Source organism: Rana temporaria, chromosome 5 (genome assembly GCF_905171775.1).
Source record: "Rana temporaria chromosome 5, aRanTem1.1, whole genome shotgun sequence".
In the NCBI taxonomy this organism is placed as follows: domain Eukaryota; kingdom Metazoa; phylum Chordata; class Amphibia; order Anura; family Ranidae; genus Rana; species Rana temporaria.
In genome coordinates, this window is record NC_053493.1 from 344,316,039 (window position 1) to 344,337,355 (window position 21,317).

General features: G+C 40.0%; 1 protein-coding gene across 1 annotated transcript in view; it reads left to right on the forward strand.

Annotated features, from left to right (window-relative positions):
* The window catches only part of LOC120941176 (polyamine-modulated factor 1-binding protein 1-like), a 512,202-nt gene that overhangs the window by 392,200 nt on the left and 98,685 nt on the right, over positions 1–21,317 (forward strand). The window contains exon 22 of the mRNA XM_040354465.1: positions 17,778–17,852. Coding sequence (XP_040210399.1) covers positions 17,778–17,852 — 75 coding nt within the window. The remainder of the gene's footprint in view (positions 1–17,777; positions 17,853–21,317) is intronic.

The following is a 21,317-nucleotide window of genomic DNA, read 5'->3' on the forward strand; positions in this document are numbered from 1 at the left end:
CTTAACAAGAGGGGTCCTCAAAGTTTCTCAAATTTTGTTTGCAATAAAGTGGTCAGTGAAATCTGAACAAACTCTGTGCATATCAGTCTGATACTCCTAAGACCAATAATAAATATATCTGCATTTGCAGTTTTAGCCCATAATGCCAGCAAATACATCCTGTTTACAAAGAAAGTAGGGGACGGGGCTTCCCATTCAACTTATTAAACCTCTAAAATGTCAAGTATTTCTGCTGAGCATTTTAAAAATAGGAGAATTAAAGAAAAGATTGGTAGCATGATGTTGTTTTTTCTTTCTTTCTCTTTTTTCTTTCTCTACATGTTAAATCAACATACAGACCTCTTTTGGGATTATTTTTTACAGCTCACTACTTGCTTAAACAAAGAAAAACTAATTTGACTTACAGACGTCAACTTTTGGCTCGCTGTCATCAAAATAATTTACTGTTTAAATATTAGGTTTGTAACAAGCAATGTAATTCCTTCCCGGAAAGTTCTTGGATTCTCCATCTTGTCATCAAAATTAAGGTTACCTTTTAAGAGGATGAAAGCCCCAAGTACAAATTAATTAAATCTTAGTATCTTCAACACCTGATTGGCAGACCTGCAATTACCTCTCTGTCTCATCAGTTGATTTTTAACATTACAGGTTGCCACTGCAGCAGCAAAATTATATATAATTTTCTAAGTAAGAAGCAGCATCATTTAAGTTAGCAGATCATTTTGTATGTATTACTGCTGCACAGACATAAGGTGCTCTTAACATTTGATGGGTTATATTCCACTGAACAAATTATCATAGTTCATGAAAGACTGATTTGTCCCAGTTTTCTAAAAAGTAAGTTTGAGAATACATTCATTAAAATAAGAAGCTTGAGACTACTGTATGTGCAAATGGCTGTTATTTTTAATGCCACCCTCCCATGGGCAGGTGGTCAAAAAATGAGGATCCGTGATTCTATTTTAAATTTCAGATTCTGTAACAGAAATCTACATACATTCGCTTGGTTTGGACAGTACAGAGAGTTATTCTAATTGGCCACAACCCCTCTGAATTGTTATATATCTGTAATAAAAACAGTGGCAGATGACCGGCTCTTTCACTCTCATGCCCAGGAGGTAATAAACATTTTTGAAGTGTCTTTATGCAAGTGTTCCAAATTCGTTATAACTGGCTTATTTGTTCAGGCAAAAATGGTACAAGTAAATTCAAGTTTAAATGGGTTCCTTGTTAAAGATACCCTAAACACCGATAGATGCAAAAAAACATGCATTTTAGGCATTTAACATTCACTAATTTAAAAATAAACAATATAATATACTAAAGGAAGAAATACAAAAAAAAGTAGATTGTCCAAATATGCACAAATCAAATAAATCAACTTGGTCCAGTCTCTTTGTTCAAAGTATGGGAAAAATTAGCACAGAAGCATCAGCATGAGGAAGGAAATGCAAAGCTATAAGAATTTGTGTGTGTGTATGTGTATATATATATATATATATATATATATATACACATATATATATATATATATATATATATATATATATATAATCTACACAGTACTTCACAAAAGTGAGTACATCCTCACATTTTTGTAAATATTTATTATATCTTTCATTGTGACAACACTTAAGAAATGACACTTTGCTACAATGTAAAGTAGTGAGTGTACAGTGTATAACAGTGTACATTTCCTGTTCCTTTTAAATAACTGAACACACGGCCATTATTGTTTAATCCACTGGCAACAAACGTGAGTACACCCCTAAGTGAAAATGTCCAAATTGGGCCCAAAGTATCAATATTTTGTGTGGCCACCATTATTTTCCAGCACTGCCTTGACCCTCTTGGGAATAGAGTTCACAGAGCTTTACAGGTTACCACTGTAGTCCTCTTCCACTCCTCCATGACGACATCACGGAGCTGGTGGATGTTAGAAACCTTGCGTTCCTCCACCTTCCATCTGAGGATGCATCACATATGCTCAATATGATTTAGGTCTGGTTACATGCTTGGCCAGTCCATCACCTTTTACCCTCCGCTTCTTTAGCAAGGCAGTGGTCGTCTGGGAGGTGTGTTTGGGGTCGTTATTATGTTAAAATACTGCCCTGCAGCCCAGTCTCCAAAGGGAGGGGCATCATGCTCTGCTTCAGTATGTCACAGTACATGTTGGCATTCATGGTTCCCTCAATGAACTGTAGCTCCCCTGTGCCAGCAGCACTCATGCAGCCACAGAACATGACACCCCCACCACCATGCTTAAATGTAGGCAAGACACACTTGTCTTTGTACTCCTCACCTGGTTGCCACCACACATGCTTGACGCCATCTGAACCAAATATGTTCATCTTGTTCTCATCAGATCACAGGACATGGTTCTAGTAATCCACATCCTTAGTCTGCTTGTCTTTAGAAAACTGTTTGCGGGCTTTCTTGTGCATCATCTTTAGAAGAGGCTTCCTTCTGGGACAACAGCTATGCAGACCAGTTTGATGCAGTGTGCGGCATACGTTCTTGGTACTGACAGGCTGACCCCTCACCCCTTCAATCTCTGCAGCAATGCTGGCAGCACTCATACATCTATTTCCCAAAGACAACCTCTGGATATGATGCTGAGCATGTGCACTCAATTTCTTTGGTCGACCATGGTGAGGCCTGTTTTGAGTGTAAACGGTCCTGTTAAACCGCTGTAGGGTCTTGGCCACCCTGCTACAGCTCAGTTTCAGGGGCTTGGCAATCTTCTTATAACCTAGGCCATCTTTACGTAGAGCAACAATTCTTTTTTTTTCAGTTCCTCGGATAGTTCTTTGCCATGAGGTGCCATGTTGAACTTCCAGTGACCAGTACAAGAGAGTGAGAGCGATAACACCAAATTTAACACACCTGCTCCCCATTCACACCAGAGACCTTGTAACACTAACGAGTGGCTTGACACTGGGGAGTGAAAATGGCTTATTGGGCCCAATTTGGGCATTTTCATTTAGGGGTCATTTTTTTGTGTCAAGTTATTTTGAGGGGACAGCAAATTTACACTGTTATAAAAGTTGTAGACTCAGGGCTAGATTCAGATAGCCCTGCATAATTTAGTGCGGGCGTAACGTACCTCCGATACGTTACGCCGCCGTAAATTAGGGCGCAAGTTCTGTATTCATAAAGAACTTGCGCCCTAAGTTACGGCATCGTAATGTATGTGGGCCAGCGTAAGCCCGCCTAATTCAAATGGGGATGATGTGGGCGTGTTTTATTTAAATTATTGTTGACCCCGCGTATTTTACGTTTTTTACGAACGGCGCATGCGCCATTCGTGAAAGAATCCCAGTGCGCATGCTCGAAATTCCGCCGCAAATCGTCATTGCTTTTGACGTGAACGTAAATTAGGTCCAGCCCTTTTCGCAAACGACTTACGCAAACGACGTAAAAAATTAAAAATTTGACACGGGAACGACGCCCATACTTAACATTGTTTGCTCCTCATATAGCAGGAGCAACGTTACGCCGGAAAAAGCCTTACGCAAACGACGTAAAAAAATCCGCCGGGTGCACGTACGTTTGTGAATCGGCGTATCTAGGTAATTTGCATATTCTACGCCTAAAACGACGGAAGCTCCACCTAGCGGCCAGCGTAAATATGCACCCTAAGATACGACGGTGTAAGAGACTTACGCCAGTCGGATCTTAGCCTAATTTCGGCGTATCTTGCTTTCTGAATACAGAAAGAAGATACACTGGCGCAGCTTTGAATTTACACGGCGTATCTATAGATACGCCGGCGTAAATTCTTGCTGAATCTAGCCCTCACTATTTTACATTGTAGCAAAGTGTAATTTCTTCAGTGTTGTCACATGAAAAGATCTAATAAAATATTTACACTTTTGTGGGGTACTGTGTGTGTGTGTGTGTGTGTGTATGTGTATATATATGGGCAGATCCACAAAAAGTAATTTTACATTTCCTGTGTCGTATCTTTGTTTTGTATCTTCAAAACAAGATACGACAGCATCTCGGGTCGATCCGACAGGCGTACTAAGACTTAGTACGCCGTCGGATCTAAGATGCAATTTTTCGGCGGCCGCTAGGTAGCGTTTCCGTCGAATTCTGCATCGAGTATGCAAATTAGCTAGTTACGGCGATCCACGAACGTACGTCTGGCCGGCGCATTTTTTTACGTCGTTTGCGTTCGGCTTTTTCTGGCGTATAGTTAAAGCTGCTATTATGAAGCGTACTCAATGTTAAGTATGGCCGTCATTCCCGCGTCGAAATTTAAAATTTTTACGTCGTTTGCGTAAGTCGTTCGCGAATAGGGATTTACGTAAGTCGTTTGCGAATAGGGATTTGCGTAGAATGACGTCACCGTCTGAAGCATTGGCTTGTTCCGGGTTAATTTCGAGCATGCGCACTGGGATACCCCCACGGACGGCGCATGCGCAGTTAAAAAAAAAATGTTGTTAACGTCGGGTCACAACGTATTTACATAAAACACGCCCCATCACAGATATTCGAATGCAGCGCCATTACGCCGCCAAAGATACACTACGCCGCCGTAACTTATGGCGCGGATTCTTTGTGGATTTGAAAAAAACAAAGTAAGTTACGGTGGCGTAGTGTATCTTAGATACGCTTCGCACGATGCAAAATTACGCCAATGTACGTGGATCTGCCCCTTAATCTTCAGTTTTACTCAAATTAATTGATGCAAAAATGAATACACCCTACAAAAACTACTACATCTAGTATTTTGCTTGACATCCATGATTTGTAAGGACAGCACCAAGCCATCTAGGCATGTAATGAACAAGTTGGCGACATATTGCAACATCTATCTTTATCAATTCTTCAAGAACGACCTCTTTTAGAGCCTGGATGCTGGATGGAGAGTGATGCTCAACTTGTTTATTTAGAATTTCTCATACAGTGGGTGTTTAGTTGGTTTCAGATCAGGAGGACATACTTGGCCACTGAATCACTTTCACAATGTTCTTTAGAAATGCAACAGTGGCCTTAGATGTGTGTTTTGGATCATTGTCATGTTGGAAAAGTGCACGACGACCAAGGGCACAGAGTGATGGTAGCATCTTCTCTTTCAATATAGAGCAGTACATCTGTGAATTCATGATGCCATCAATAAAATGCAGCTCCCGAACACCAGCAGCGCTCATGCAGCACCACAGAAGGACCCTGCTACCACCATGTTTCACTGTCTGCATCATGCATTCTTCTTTGTCGTCCTCATCTTTGCGATGCCATACAGCAGTGATATGCAATTAGCGGATCTCCAGCTGTTGCAGAACTACAAGTCCCATGAGCAAAACCCTGACAGCCACAAGCATGACACCCAGAGGCAGAGGCATGATGGGACTTGTAGTTTTGCAACAGCTGGAAGTCTGCTAATTGCATATCCCTGCCATACAGTTTTGAAATCATCAGTTTCAAAATCATGTATCTTGGTCTCTGGTCTCTAATGGGCCCTGGTAGATTCTAGGTGGGCTTTTTTGTGCATGGCTTTTGGAGAGGCTTCCTTCATGGACGACACCAAGGCATGCCATTCCTCTGCAGTGTACACCGTATTGTGTCACAGAAAATAATCACTCCAGTTTGGCTTTCTTCTTTTTTAGCTAACTGCAGTGAACTTGCATGGCAATTTTCTTCAACCCTTCTCATCAGAAGACACTCCTGTCGAGGTGTTAACATCTGTGGACAGCCTGGACACCTCTGTTAGATGGTTGTAGTTTCATCTTTGTTATTGTTTTGTATCACTTTTTTTGTATCACTTTTGCTACAGTGTTCTGACTGATAAGTAAAGCTTTGCTGATCTTCTTGTAGTCTTCAGATTTCTTGTGTAAAGGAAAGATTTTCTTTCTCAGGCCTTGTGACCTTTCCCTTCCATGTGTTGCCATTGTATACAACATGAAATGGGAAGGGGTTTTCTTTTTTAAAGCGGAGGTTCACCCATACATAACTATTTTTCCCCTTAGATGGATGCTCGTTTTGTCTAGGGGAATCGGCTAGTTGTTTTAAAATATGAGCCGTACTTACCGTTTACGAGATGCATCTTCTCCGCCGCTTCCGGGTATGGGCTGCGGGACTGGGCGTTCCTATTTTGATTGACAGACTTCCGAGAGGCTTCCGACGGTCGCATCCATCGCGTCACGATTTTCCGAAAGAAGCCGAACGTCGGTGCGCAGGCGCAGTATAGAGCCGCACCGACGTTCGGCTTCTTTCGGCTACTAGTGACGCGATGGAATCGACCGTCGGAAGCCTCTCGGAAGACTGTCAATCAAGAAGGAACACCCGCTCCCGAAGACCCATATACCCGGAAGCGACGGAGAAGATGCATCTCGAAAACGGTAAGTACGGCTCATATTTTAAAACAACTAGCCAATTCCCCTAGACAAAACGAGCATCCATCTAAGGGGAAAAGAGAAAAAAAAACTTAATTGGGTGAACTCCCGCTTTAAGTAATGTCCTTTTATAATCTGTATCTGCTGGACACATGTTTAATTTTCAAGACTAATACGCAAAAGATAATAAAACAAATTACATTGGGGGCTGGGCACTACAGTATGGGACATGTACAAATGCAAAAACAAAAATATTTTTAAAGGTATTGTTTTGCAGGGAGCAGGCCTTTTAATAATACTTTAAATGAAACATAAAACATGTACAGTTCCTCTCAAACTATTTCTTGGGAGGATGCCCTTAACATTTTTGTGAAGTGGTGCACCTGTACAATGTACTACAGCTAAAGTGCCTGTAAATGACACTGGCATTAAAAAAAATCTATGAAGGTCTGGTATTTTTTGGGGTTCCCCTGCTGATTTGTACAAAAAAAAGGAGGCTGGCAGGCAAATGTAATTAAGTGGCAAAGGCTGGCAGTACATTTTTTTGGGTAAATGTCACTTTGCTGTAGTCCAACCTACAGCAAAAATGCCAAAATAAAAAACCTCCTCCAAAAAAAATCCATACTGAAAACCCTATCCTTTGAGGAGCTGTCATGGATTTTCAGGGGAATCCCATGGAAAAAAAAGAAATGGAGTGCGGTCCCCCTCAAAATCCATATGAGACCATGAGGGGAAGGATAAGAATGCAGCCCCTCCTCCTAAAACAATCCAAGGTAATTTGCCTTTAATATGGGAGGGTACCTTGCCAGGTAGGGACCCCCATAGCAATGAACCCCTTGTCCTCATAGAATACTGTGTGCACTTCTGGAGACCTCACTTACAAAAAATTATATTATTAGAACAATGGACTAATATTAATAGAATAAAAATAGAAGAAGTAATGCAGAAGGGTCTGGAGGATAAAATGTGTCAGGAGAAACTGTAGGAACTTAATATGTACAAACTTGCAGAAAGAAAGAAACCAAGGGAAATGACTGAAAACTTTAAATACATTAAAGTGATCTTACACATACAGGGCCAGATTCAGAAAGAGATACGACGGCGTATCTCCTGATACGCCGTCGTATCTCTGATTGCGCTCGGTCGTATCTATGCGCCTGATTCATAGAATCAGTTACGCATAGATATCCCTAAGATCCGCCAGGTGTAAGTGTCTTACACCGTTGGATCTTAGGCTGCAATTTTAGGCTGGACGCTAGGTGGCGTTTCCGTATGTTTTACGCGAGGAATATGCAAATTAGGATTTACGCTGATTCAGAAACGAACGACTGCCTGGCGCTTTTTTTTTACGTCGTTTGCGTTCGGCTTTTTCCATCGTAAAGTTACCCCTGCTATATGAGGAGTATGTGCGGCGTATCCTATGTTAAGTATAGCCGTCGTTCCCGCATCAAATTTTGAAAATGTTACGTCGTTTGCGTAAGTCATTCGCGAATACGGCTGGACACAATTTACGTTCACGTCGAAACCAATGACGTCCTTGCGACGTCATTTAGAGCAATGCACACTGGGATATTTTATGGACGGCGCATGCGCCGTTAAAAAAAAACGTAAAAAATGAGGGGTCATGACAAATTTAAATAGTACACGCCCCCAACATCCCCATTTGAATTACGCGGCCCTACGCCACAAGACATACGTTACGCCGCCGTAAATATGGGCGCAAGTTCTTTCTGAATAAAGAACTAAGCGCCCAAAGTTACAGAGGCGTAATGTATCAGAGATACGTTACGCCGGCCGGACAGATACGCTCAGGTATTTGTCATTATTATCGCTTCTATTTATATATACAAATCATGCCACTATATTTAGATATTTAATTTAATATAAGAATAATCAGGACCTTACTTGATAATTGCTGTTCAGTGGTCACATGACATTTCCCAGGTCTCTCCTGTGCTCAGGGAAAGATTTGAGGAAGACATTTCCAGTACTTTTCTGAAGTATACTCTAAAGTAGCAGATGTCTGGACTGTGAATCTCTGTGTGTGCAAAAAAAATAAAAAAAATTGAATTACAATAAATAATACAAAGTGTTTTAAAGCTTATTACAATTTTTTATTTCAAAGCTTTTAATACTTAAAGGATTACTAAAGGAATTTTTTTTTTTTTAAGCTAAATAGCTTCCTTTACTGCAGTACTGGTTTCATGTCCTCATTGTTCGTTTTTGCTTTGATGTTGCTGTAATTCTGCTGTGATCTCCACACTTCCTGCTTGTCTGGCTCCTTATGAAAAATCTCATGGCAGCTTTTCACTGTGGTCCAAGCTGTGTGTCTAAAACTCCTCAGAACCAATCGGATTCATTTTAAAAACAAAACACTACCCTGGATTTGTTTGTTTTTGTTCTGTGGGTCTCTTTACTTCACAGAAACATGAAACCAGTTTAAAAACGAAAGTGAAACTGCAGGCACATTATATGATTGAATTGAATCTATTTGTAATCCTTTTTAAAAGGAATCAGTTAACTTTTATGTCTCTATACCCTGTAAACAGTTATTTCAGCAAAAACATGTTTTTCCTTTAGTGACCCTTTAAGTTACTTACTTAAATGTTTATTATTGTTTGCAATGACATGGTGTAGGCAGAGTTTCATTCACACCCCTCCAGCCTGTGTCTATAGTTTATATGTGTGAGGGCCATTTTATGTCCTGCCCCCATAGTGCTTAGTAACATGAGAATATGGAGGAGGAGACAGGGAGTGTCATTTACCACTGTGAATACACCCACGCGTGACCCCATAGTCAGGTGAGAGGCAAAAGATAAGAAAAGATAAGAAAAAAAGTTAAGTAAATTAACAGCTTAGAAGGGAACTGAAACTGGAGCATGTTCAGTAGATGTCAACAGCTGGTGTGCTCATTCTCAGGCTGCAGTGGGAATACAGACGAGGAGGGAGGGACAGTGAACAGAATCAACCCAGAGTTTTGCAGTCTACAGAAAACATATGCTCTAGTGCAGTTGTCATCAACCCTGTCCTCAGGGCCCACTAACAGGCCAGGTTTGCAAGATAACTGAAATACATCACAGGTGATATCATTTGCTGCTTAGTGACTGCAGTATTCTAGTCTGCATCTCCCGCAAGGTAATACATAAAACCTGGCCTGTTAGTGGGCCCTGAGGACAGGGTTGATGACCACTGCTCTAGTGGATGGGTGAATATGAACATAGTGTAATATAGCATGTTCTGACAGTTTTTGATGATTTGGGTTTAATGACAGTTTAAGCATGTGAATAAGGCTCAGAAGAGCAGCATTTTCAATATGGTCAAAACACTGGAAAACCTTAGGAAGTATTGTTTTCCTAAAAGAGTAGTTGATGCTTGGAATAGTGTTAGTGAGTCATTCAAAACTAAGTGAATTCAAACATGCTTGGGACAAACTTAGATCTGTACTCAGAAAAAAAGGTAAATAAATAACTAAATAAGGTGCAGACTCTAGACTGCATGATCTTTTTCAGTTGTCAATCTGTGTTTTTATAATTCTAAATGCAGTTATAATTTGCAAAGTTCAGTATCTCATGCAACCAATGGGCTTCCATTCTACTGAACAAAAAGCAAGGTAATCATCTCACCAAATGCAATAATGTACTGCATGCCAGCAGTGGTTGTTTCATGGATACACTCCTTCATATATGCAGGTTATTTGTTTTGTCAAGGCACTCTCTATATGCATCCAATACAAATACTTTATTTCTCAAATAGCAGAATAAAAATAAAATCCATGCTCATTCATTTTGGCCAATCCTGGCCTTAGTCAGACCAGTACAGGATGAATTTTTTAAACATCTAAAATAACATGTTTTTTCATCTTCTATGTAGCCCTACAACTTTGTAAATTCCTAACCTACTGTTTATAGGACTACGCCTATATGAAGCATTATCAAATATTAATTTACGTTTATCAGGGATTCATTTATTTTTCCATTGATGCCTGCCATCTTTAGGTGGGTAATTTTATGATGATGAGCTCTATCAAGCAGATTTATCATCCCATTTTACTTCCTCTCCAATTGTCTTTTTTTTTTTGCTTGTTATTATATTCTTTCTTTTCTGTTTAAGACAGGTCTTTTCTTCTCATTTTACCCGCCCACAATTGTCTAATAATGTCAAACTGTTGACAAGAAAACAGTGTCAAACTGGCTGAATTTTTAATTCCTTCTATTCATCTTTGTTGATATTTCAGTTCAGAGTCAAATTAGAGCTCCGGCAGTCAGCGCTATGACAGAAAGTCTAATCAAGCGCAGGTTTTTTCCCTGCCTGTTCCTACATGCAGGACAGCTGTTTGCTGTTCATTCTGTATGTCAAGATGACAAGACCATCCCATGATGACATTAAGTGATATACTTTGAGGGGAGGTGGCTTTGTCTTCTTCTTTTTGCATCAGAGCCTTATTACCATCTTCTAAAGGCATAAAATAGAAAACATTAAATAATCAAAGATTTATAAAGAACTTTGGCAGAAGATTTTTTGTGTGTGTATGTAATTTACGTATTATTCTCTTCCCATGTGCAGGTTATTAAAAAAATATGTTTTTCTGTAAGGAAAAAATTAACCTCATCCATATGTCCATCTCAGCAGTAATGTTGAGTAGGAACGTACAGCAGGCAGTGGTTATGGAGAGTGGTAATTTTTGCGGGCGATTGAAATTGATATTCTTATTTTACTCAGTTGTTTAATAGGGTATTGGTTAGATGGACGTTCATATCTTATTACACTAATTCCATATGGTTGAACAGGATCCATGCTAGCATGGCTAGATCTATAGTACAGCAAAAATGGAGAACCTGCACTACTGTTTTTGACATTTTATGTTCTTCATACATTTTGCTGAAATTGGTGCGTTAAAACAAAACTGCTAAACTAAAAATTGTGATATACTGTATATGTGTACACATATTTTAGGATCTGTGCACATGGCAGTAGGAGTGCCATATAGCATACATTCAGACATGATTCTCTGCCCAGGATTCACAGGCGCAGCATACAACTTACTGCCTGCAGCCTCTCAAAACCAATGGCAGGCTGAAATACATAGTGGCTGTACACAGATATACAAAGATTAGAGCAGCACATGCATACAGGGATGTATGCAGTGCCCTAAATGAAGTGTGTATATCTGCATACAGCTGCTGCGTATTTCAGCCTGTCATTGATTTTGACAAGTTGCTGTCAGGAGACTGTGATTGACATACTTTTTCCACTCTGCATAGACAGACAAAGCTCCTAATTTAGCAAATTATTTTTCTGGCTGAAGAATTTAGCATCATCTTTCCCCCTTCAGTCTCCTTATTGGACATTGGATCAACGTATTCATCTCTGTCTGTTAAAGAGTAGCTCCACTTGTGTAGGCAAAAAGAAAAGGTGATCAATATACAGTACAAGGATTTTAACAAACTTTGTTGCATGTTTCTACCTATTTCTACTCGGTTTGTTTGACCATGTACTTGGCATACTGATTCTGACAAGTTTACTATAAAAAGCTGATGAACAATAAGTGTTCTGATGAGAAAAGTTGCAGTGCCTGCATTTCTTTATAAGTATTTAACCCTTAGGGGGTATCTCACCAAAAAGGATTTTTTGTTGCAGAGGATGCCTAGAGTTTGACAGGTGCAGACTTCTGGGAAACAGCTTTCTGGTTGCCATATTACATTGAATGCCAGTGCAGGCTGGGTCAGTGAAGTCACAAGGGGATGGTGCCACCAGGTGACCCAGTCCTTACCTATATAAGAACTGTCAAAACGGCTAGCCAAGCATTCGACAGTTTCCCTTAGTTAACTGCTGAGCATTTTTTTTCTTTTTCAGTGGTCATTGTGATTGATGATGGGTTTACATCGGGAGACTTTTTTTTTTTCAATATAGGAATTGTCAAAAATGGCCTCCTGTTTGAATTTATTTTTATACTTTTTTGGTAAATGGGTAGGGGTACTATGCACCCCATACTCATTCACATAGGGGGGACAGGATATAGGGGCCCCTTGTTAGGGGGCTTCCAGATTCCGATAAGCAAGGGACAAGATGCTTTGGTGTTGGGGGGCAGAGCCCCAGACATGAAGGGCCTCATATGGTTGGGGGGGGGGGGCGGACGCTGTTATTTAAAACATTTTCTATTGCTGGGAATGGTGTTGTATGTATGGCAATTTAAAGGTCATTTGATAATTTTTTTTTTTCTTTAGAAATTTCAGTTATGCTACAGTATGTTCTATCCTTATTACAGATGTGCCACTTTACAGGCAGACTAAGGGGACCCCCCCCCCCCCATGCACTATATTTAAGTGCTAGTTCACACTAGATGCAGTTTCGTCCTGTTCCTTTTTTCTGCACCAATACAGTCAGTTCTTCTTTTTCTGCACCGGAAACTGACGAACTGACTGCACTGGTGTGAACTAGAGCCATTGGAATACATGGAAAACACTGTGCATGCATTTTTAGTGCGGGAAAAAAAGCAAACGGATCTGAACGCAACTGCGTCTGGTGTGAACTAGCACTAAGCATCAATAAAATCACTGCTCCTGTAAAAATGAGTGTCAGCCTGGAGAGGGTTAATAAAACAGGGCAAGTACTTCTCTTTAGGGGTACTTACTGTATTAGGCAGCTGGTCAGAGAAGTTGGGAGGAAAGGCTGTGTTGCTATCAGAGCTGAAGAGAGCTTGATACTGGAAGGACACCTGTTGCCTCTGACTAGATACTGCTGGGTGAGCTTTCCTGAACTGGGACTTTGCTATGTGATATGCTGTGGCTGGGATGCTGTCTTATACTGCCAAGAAGAGTTTGTGTTTTGCTTAAACTGCGAACTACGAAGACAAAGCCTGTCTATTTTTACTTGCTTTTGCCTTTTAAGTTGACTAAACTGTCTCACAGCTGGCTGTTCACCCCTCTGATCCCGTACAGTTGATACATGTCTCCCCAGGGCAGTACCCAAATCCCAATACCCTTTTTATGACCAATAACTTACATATAAGCTTTCAAAATGGGAACTTTTCATTTTTCAGGTTCAGGTCCCATAGACTTTAAAGCGAATGTAAACACACGCTTATCCTTTCTAAACTACTGCTTTAGTGGTTATCTATTATTGTGACTGGCTGTCACAATGAATTCACAGGTTTAATGATTTATTTGTCACTGACCCAGATGTATGCAGAGTTATGATTTCACTAATTACATGTTTTTGGTCGGTATTCCTGAAAATATTAAAATGCTACATCTGCCCTGTTAGGGAGAATCGCCTTCTCTTTGTTCTGTTTACTATTATCATTTTAAGTGAAATTAAAAGAAGATCCCAAGTTTTGAGTGGTCCTCAGAACAGTAATAGAGAGGACATTTTGCAATGGGGACTTCTGGTTACTTGGGGGGGGGGGGGGGGGAGAGAAGAGTTTCCTGTGATTTGCAGGTATTTCCTTTAATTTCCTGTTTTGGCTATGGGACAGAAAGTGAAGGGAAATCTCCCCAGTGAAACAAAGATGACAGAAAAAACTGTCAGGGGTTATAACCCTCACTTTCTTAGAATACACTATTTTCATTAGTCATGTAACTTTCCCTGATGTTTCTGAAAATGTGTTCATTTTATAATTATATTTGTAGGCCTAAAAAAAAAACATGGCAAAGAACAAAAAAGCAGAAAGTATTCGCATACCAACACATCAGAAATATAGAAAAAACTCCTCTTCTAGGTATTGGTGAGAGACATATTATTCTTTATGCTTTTTATGGCAATTTGCATCTAGGGTTACAGCCTAGAAAGTAGAGCTTTTTATACAATCATCCAATAACATAGATACGATTCAGACTTGGTTCCCCCGTTGCAAGATGTGGGCACGATGTGGGCACTGTGGACTAAGAATTCGAAAGAGTAGGTTTTGAAGAGCATTTTGACAACATACTGGTTAGGTTATCATGTGGTATTTATGTAGTTGTTTAGATTCACTAACCACTACACGGCTGAGTATAAATCCAATGTATTGATTAGACATGTTTGATAAAATATCTACTAAAGGTTATTGAGATTGTACAGGATATTACATATATACATTTTTTAAAGATGGAGAAAAGCAAAGGTGCATAATTAAAAATTGTCCCTAAATCCAAATCCGTTTCCTAGACAACTCCTATATTACTGTTGCAGTTCATTAATTTCAAGCCATTTGAAATACACTGTAATATCATAGCTGTTTGGTGGTTTTGAGATTACACCATTGAGAGTGCTGTTTATTGCTATTTGATACATTAGGCCTGTTCATAAACACCCCCAAGTTTTTAACATCAACATGCCATCTGTCAATGTAAGTCCTACCTATAATTATTTAAATTGCAATTTCCTGTTTGTTTGTAACAGTTTCACCTTGTATAGCAGTTTTTGTAAAAAAAAAAAAAATTCACTCATCATTTTCACCACATTTCAGCCAAGATGAAAACAAACCAGCAAATGTATTTTGCATATACCATTTTTAATTTATTAAGACTTTCCACTATTTTTGTTGGTAATTTAGACCACCATAAGTTTATCGAAATCCACTATATCCATAGAGGAAAGGCAAAAATAAAATATTTAGGAGCAGATATTTTTTTTCCTCCCCAAGTTCTTTACTGTGAACCGTATTTTTTCACTCACAACATCATGTTTTTATACTGGAGAGAAATTGAAAGACAAAATGTGGCAAAGTACATCTAAACACATTGGGCCAGATCCACAAAGAAGTTACGTTGGCGTATCTATTGATACACCGCGTAACTTCTGGATGCTCCAGCATATCTTTGTTTTGTATCCACAAAACAAGAAAAACCTGAATGGGGGCTAGATCCTACTGACGTACGTCTTAGTACGCCGTCAGATCTTAGGTGCATATTTACGCTGGCCGCTAGGTGGCACTTCCGTTGATCTCCGCGTAGAGTATGCAAATTAGCTTGATACGCCGATTCTCAGAACGTACGTCCGTCCGGCGCATTTTTTTACATCGTTTACGTAAGGCTTTTTTCGGCGTAACGTTACCCCTGGGTCTATGAGGCGTACACAATGTTAAGTATGGACGTCGGGCCAGCGTCAAATTTTCCGTTGTTTGCCTAAAACGTTCGCGAATAGGGCTTTGCGTGAATTACGTTCACGTCGAAAGCATTGACTATTTGCGACGTGATTTCGAGCATGCGCACTGGAAAACCCCGACGGACGGCCATTAAAAAAAACGTCATTTACGTGGGGTCAAGTTGAATTACCATAAAACACGCCCACATCTTTGGCAATTCCGCGCCCTTACGCCGACACATTTACATTACGCCGCCGTAACTTACGACGCAAATTCTTTGTGGATAAGGATCCTTCGCTCTAAGTTACGGCGGCGTAGTATATCTGAGATACGCTATGCCCGCATATATTTACGCCGAGGTACGTGGATCTGGCCCAAAAAGTGTATCGATCTTCTTAAAGTAGTGTCTGTACTTAACACTTCAAGTTGTAGCCTGCAATAACTAACCCTAAATTGCTATTACGTTGGCTGTCAGTGACCAATAGTCGTGTACCTCATAAATCACTAACCAATAAGGCGATACCGTATAAAGAGGACTGTGCTGAGGCCTTGGATCTATCATGATGTTGTCTTATACCATCAAATGTATCTTGCCATGAAAAATTATTGCTTTCTAGTGCAAGGTTTGCTCATTACCTCATGGTCCCCACCCCCTTTATAAATTGCCATATGATGTTTGTATAAAAGCACACCTATAGGGGTAAAAGTTAGTATATGTTTTAAATATATTGAAGTACCGCTAATTACTTTTTAACAAAGTGCTATGTGAATAAAGTTAGTGAAAATGAATCTCATATTAATAATAATGTTAACGTGCATCACAACAGTGTATGGTTAATAATATAAAGTTCATTCCGGTAAAATATGCACTAAACTAAAACCAAGTCCATGTGAGAAAGTGCTATAACATCCACAGAAAAAAAAAATTCTGATCATCCAGGGAGCAACTCAGTCCTTGTCACAAGATCATTTCATGGATGAGCAAAATAACAGAGCGGAGGAAAGGGACAGGCAAGGGAGTCCAAATCTGGAAAATATGTAGATAAAAACAACAGATTCCTCGTATCCTCCCCCTGTGGTAATGGCCACTTACCTTATAAATAGACCCACTGGGTCTAATGGTGCATTGAATGATAATGGCCAACCAACAGTGAATGCTCCTTCCTCCTCGGTGTGTTTTGAACAGGACACCACTGCAGTACTGCCTCCAACCTCGCCACAGATTTCCTGGGAAATGTATCTCCGGATCCAAGGATTTAAAAGCAAGAAAAATGGATCTACATAGTGTAGCAAGTTAAAAGGCTCATAGGTCCATTTATTAAAATCGGTAGTTGACAATAAAAAGGCAAAAAAAAATGCCGTACGGGTAAAAACAACGTCACAGATACAGGTATACCCTTAATGAAGCCATGTGGTAGTGATGCAGGAGCTTAGGTGATATCCACTTCCCGCTTTATGGCCGTGACCGGAAGTCATTTGACATTGACATTGTATTTACCTCTATGGCATTTTTTTGCCTTTTTTTTGTCAACTACCGATTTTAATAAATGGACCGTTGTGCCTTTTAACTTACTACACTATGGAGATCCTTTTAGGTGAGCCTTTACACTGCACCACTGTTGGTAAATCTGAGTGAGTTTTACTGAGTTTGTGAATTTAGAATTGTATCATGTACAATGTACAGTCTTTTAAATGCCATAAGCATGGCTCATCCTTTTCCTAGAACACAAGCCTCATTATCATTACCCAGGTGTTTGGTCATGTAATCGCCTACCATGGGGTATTGGAACATCTCTACCACCCCTTTCACACAGAGGTGTTTTACATGTGTTTTTTTTTTTTTTTTTCGATAAAAATAGCATCTGTAAACTGCCTCTTCTGCAGCACCAGTGTGAAAGCCAGTGTGCTTTCACACTGGGACAGTGCCCTTGCAGGACAGGAAAACAAGTCCTGCAAGCAGCATCTTTGTGGCTGTGCGGGAGCAGTGTATACACCGCTCATCCACCGCCCATGCCCGTTGAAATGAATGGGCACTGCTGCCGTAGTGCCTGCAAAGTGCTTTGACAGTGGTGCATTTCGGCACTATTAACCCTTTCCTTTGGCGAATAGCGCCGGGTTAACAGCATTAAAGCCCTACTAAAGCTAGCGGAGCTTTACCACTAATGCCTCCCCCACCCCAGTGGGAAAGGGGTATTAATCCAGCAAGGTAAGTATTCTGTGCCTTTTTCTACATTTATAGGTTTTGTAAGGGAGCAGGGGATCATATTTAAAGAAGTCTGCTGTCTCGTAATTAGCCATACCCGCTTATATATAGCTGATTCCCTTTATTCAGTATTTAAACATATTGTTTTTCTTATCAAACTCTGAACCAGGCTCGCCAATGAAAACTTAGGTGAGAAAATCCGTGAACAAAATCAACTCTTGGCTCATCTCACAGAGGAAAGAGAGTAAGTCTTGTTTTTTTTTTACTCCTGCTTTTTCTACTACATTGTCAAGCATATTTGCTTTGGAGTTCCTCCTAAATTACTGTAATCTTTTCAACTGCCCATGTAATACATATCATATGTTTCTATTAAAGGTCAGCTCATTGTACGCTCAAAACAGAACTTTCATTACGGTGATGCACAGTTCCAAATGTGAATTTCTTTGGTCAGATGTCTATTTCAAGCTGGAGCTGTAACACACTATAAACATTGTCAAAATTGTTCTTTTGATTTCATCTCATTTAAAACGGATCAATTATGAAACCCTGATGAAACACATTCTTATGATTTTTATAATATGTACCTTGCTGTATAAGGTTACACAATCTTTCAGGGGATTGAAACATAATCTAAAATGAAACCTTGTTTTCTTGTCATTTATGCATTTTTGGATCATCCGTTATTTTTTCTGATTTTGTAACTGCCCAGTTTTTATGCCAGTTATTCTTTTAGATGAGCTCAAAGCCTTTGCCTTTAAAAGGTTAACAAATGCAGTTTTAAAAGGTTTCTAAACCTTCTGATCCTTCTGTGTAATATTATGTAAGGTTTCTTGTTACTGTACCCTCTACCAGTGGAACCAGAGGTTCACTAACAGATCTATGTTTGTAAAATAGTCACAATACATTCTGTGAGCTTTTTTTTGCAATTTTAGATAAACTGCAAGCAAAAATGCAAAACCAAACTTTAATTATGGTGTATTTTTATGACAATTCATATGTACTTGGAATGGTATTAATTAATTTCTGATTTGGGAAATGAAAAACTGCACTTACCATAGAATAGGACACACTACTTGGCTTACTTGGCCTGGACTGAATGTATTACTATAAATATTTTAACGCTGATCAACAGCCTTACCTTCAGTCTTGCACAGTTGTACAGGCCCATCTCCTATACTGAAATTGAGCACTCTGATTTCACTGCACACGGTAAACTTCTTACAGTGTGCATTAGAAGCTGCAGCAAGTCAGATAGAGCCTGCATCATTTCCTGGCTGATGAATGTACAGCATCATATAGCCCTTTTCTAACCAGCCTTAATATTCCTGATCCCTATTTTTTACTCTTTGAATTTTTGTTCTTTCACTCATTGAGGCTCAGCATCACATGTGAATGTTACCTAGTGTTGTCTGCATGCAAATGCAATCTGCCTAGGAACACCTTCTCATTCAGAAAAAATGATTTGTGGAACACAGCTAATCAGATCAGGACACCACATCCCATATATAGTATAAACACAGAGGAATGGAAAAAGGGTAACAAACCCCGGGACTTTAAAGGTGTCAAATTGAATAAATCATATAGGCATAGTAAAAAAAAGATTTTTTTATTTAACAACATTTTAAATTTAGACAACAAAATAGCCATCCCAAAGAACATGATAGGCTCAACAAGGAGCCGAAAACCTGTGCCGGAATTGCTCTACATGTTTCGCTCTAATCGAGCTTCATCAGGAGCTATACAGGTAATGCTGAAAGTGATAAAGACAATTGATAAGGGACGGATCAATATAAATGTACATCAATAAATATTTATAAATTATTTAACTATATCATCACAACCATAGGTATATAATAATGCAATCAATAATGGCAAAATCCATGAAATACATTACAGATAAAAATATTAACAGCAGTTAATATTTACTACTGAGCAAAACTCACCAATTTGGGCCAACTTCAATCCACAGAGAAAATAATTAAAAACCAGAAAGATTTGATAGAGTCTATGAAATCACATGTAGCCATAGCTTGCCATAGAAACCATGCATACTCAAACAGCCCACTAGTCAATCATTGGGTTGTAATATATAGGAACAAAAACTAAATCAGAATCACATCTACCCAACCCATTGCTTGCATCAGAGCTGAGGGCTCTTCTAAAAATTCTTGAGGCAGGGTTTTTTGATGATATTTTTTCAGGAAGCACCCTGTCATCCCCTTCTACCAGCAATGGTGGTCTGTCTGTCACACCGCAAAGCTCATCCTTGAAGGTAAGGAGAGATAAGACAGCTTCTGAGCCAATCTTCAGCTCCAGCACGCTCAAGAAGCTGCAGGAGCAGAGAGTCTTCTTGTTGCCAGAAGAGCCATACAAAGCCATGTATTATAACTCTCTAGCAGAGTGAAGGAGCTGTTTCTTCTTCAAATTTTTTCTGGTAACTGGCAAATATCTGTTATCTGGAGCCCCTTTTTATAGGATACCCTATATTTCTATAGGTGGAATTCTTTGAACTATCCTAAACTGATCCTATTTTTTTAATTAGATGACTTGCTGGCAAATTGAAACACTTTTTTTTTAAAACTTTTAAAGGGTGATGCTAATAACTGCCGCTGCCTCAGATCCCATGAGGAAAGGAGGGGCCTTAAACAGGCTTTCTCCACCCCCCCCCCTTATCCTTACATTCTGTGTCATAAGTACACCTGTCTGTGCCTTTTTTCACCACTGACAGGTAAAGTAACTAACATGGATTATGGCATTTAAAAGTGGCTGGGATGTATTCAGCAGCAAGCGAACATGTTTTCTTTAAAGGTGAAGGTGACCAGGTCCAAATTGTAATGGCTATATGACTGGGTCAGAACAACTGTAAAACTGCAGCTCTTGTGGGAATATCAAGGTATGCAATGGTCAGGACCTACCAAAAGTGGTCCAAGGAAGGAAATATGGAAAACTGTTGACACGGCTCATTGATGCACGTGGGAAACAAAGCCTGGCCCTTGTAGTTTGATCCAATAGAAGAGTTACTGTAGCTAAAATTGCTGAAAAAAAGTTAATGCTGGCTCTGATAGAAAGTGTCAAAATACACAGTGCAACACAATTTGTTGTGTATGGGGCAATGTAGCTGCGGACCAGTCAGGGTGCCCTTGTTGACCCATTTCATACCTCCCAACCGTCCCTGATTCACCGAGACCATCCTGGAATTTTATGTAAAGAGAAGGCAGATTGAAGCTGAGGAGGGAGGGGCAAATTGGACCAGATGAGGGGGTGGGCTGCTCTTAGCCGCATGGCAGAAGCTCCTCCAGTCCGGCTGGCAGCCTGCACAGATGTCGATTAAGTAAGTTGTAGCTGCACTTTTGCAAAAGCCCACTGGTGTTTTTTGCTTACAGAGCGGTCTCCTCCTGGATATTTTGGCTTTATTCCCTGCAATCTCTAGAGACAGCAGTACATGAGGACCCCCAGGAGGTTAGTCATATCTGAGGGGCCATAACAGGAAGGAAGAGAGTTGTGTACTGGAATTGGGGGGGACTTTGTACTTGGAGGGGATCTTGGGAGTACACAGCACACCCCTCAACCCTGCACCCTTTATGTAGCACACCCCTCAAGCCTGCACTCTGTGCACAGCATACCCCTCTACTCTGCACCCAGTACGTAGCACACCCCTCTACCCTGCACCCAGTACATAGCACACCCCTCAACCCTGCACCCAGTACAT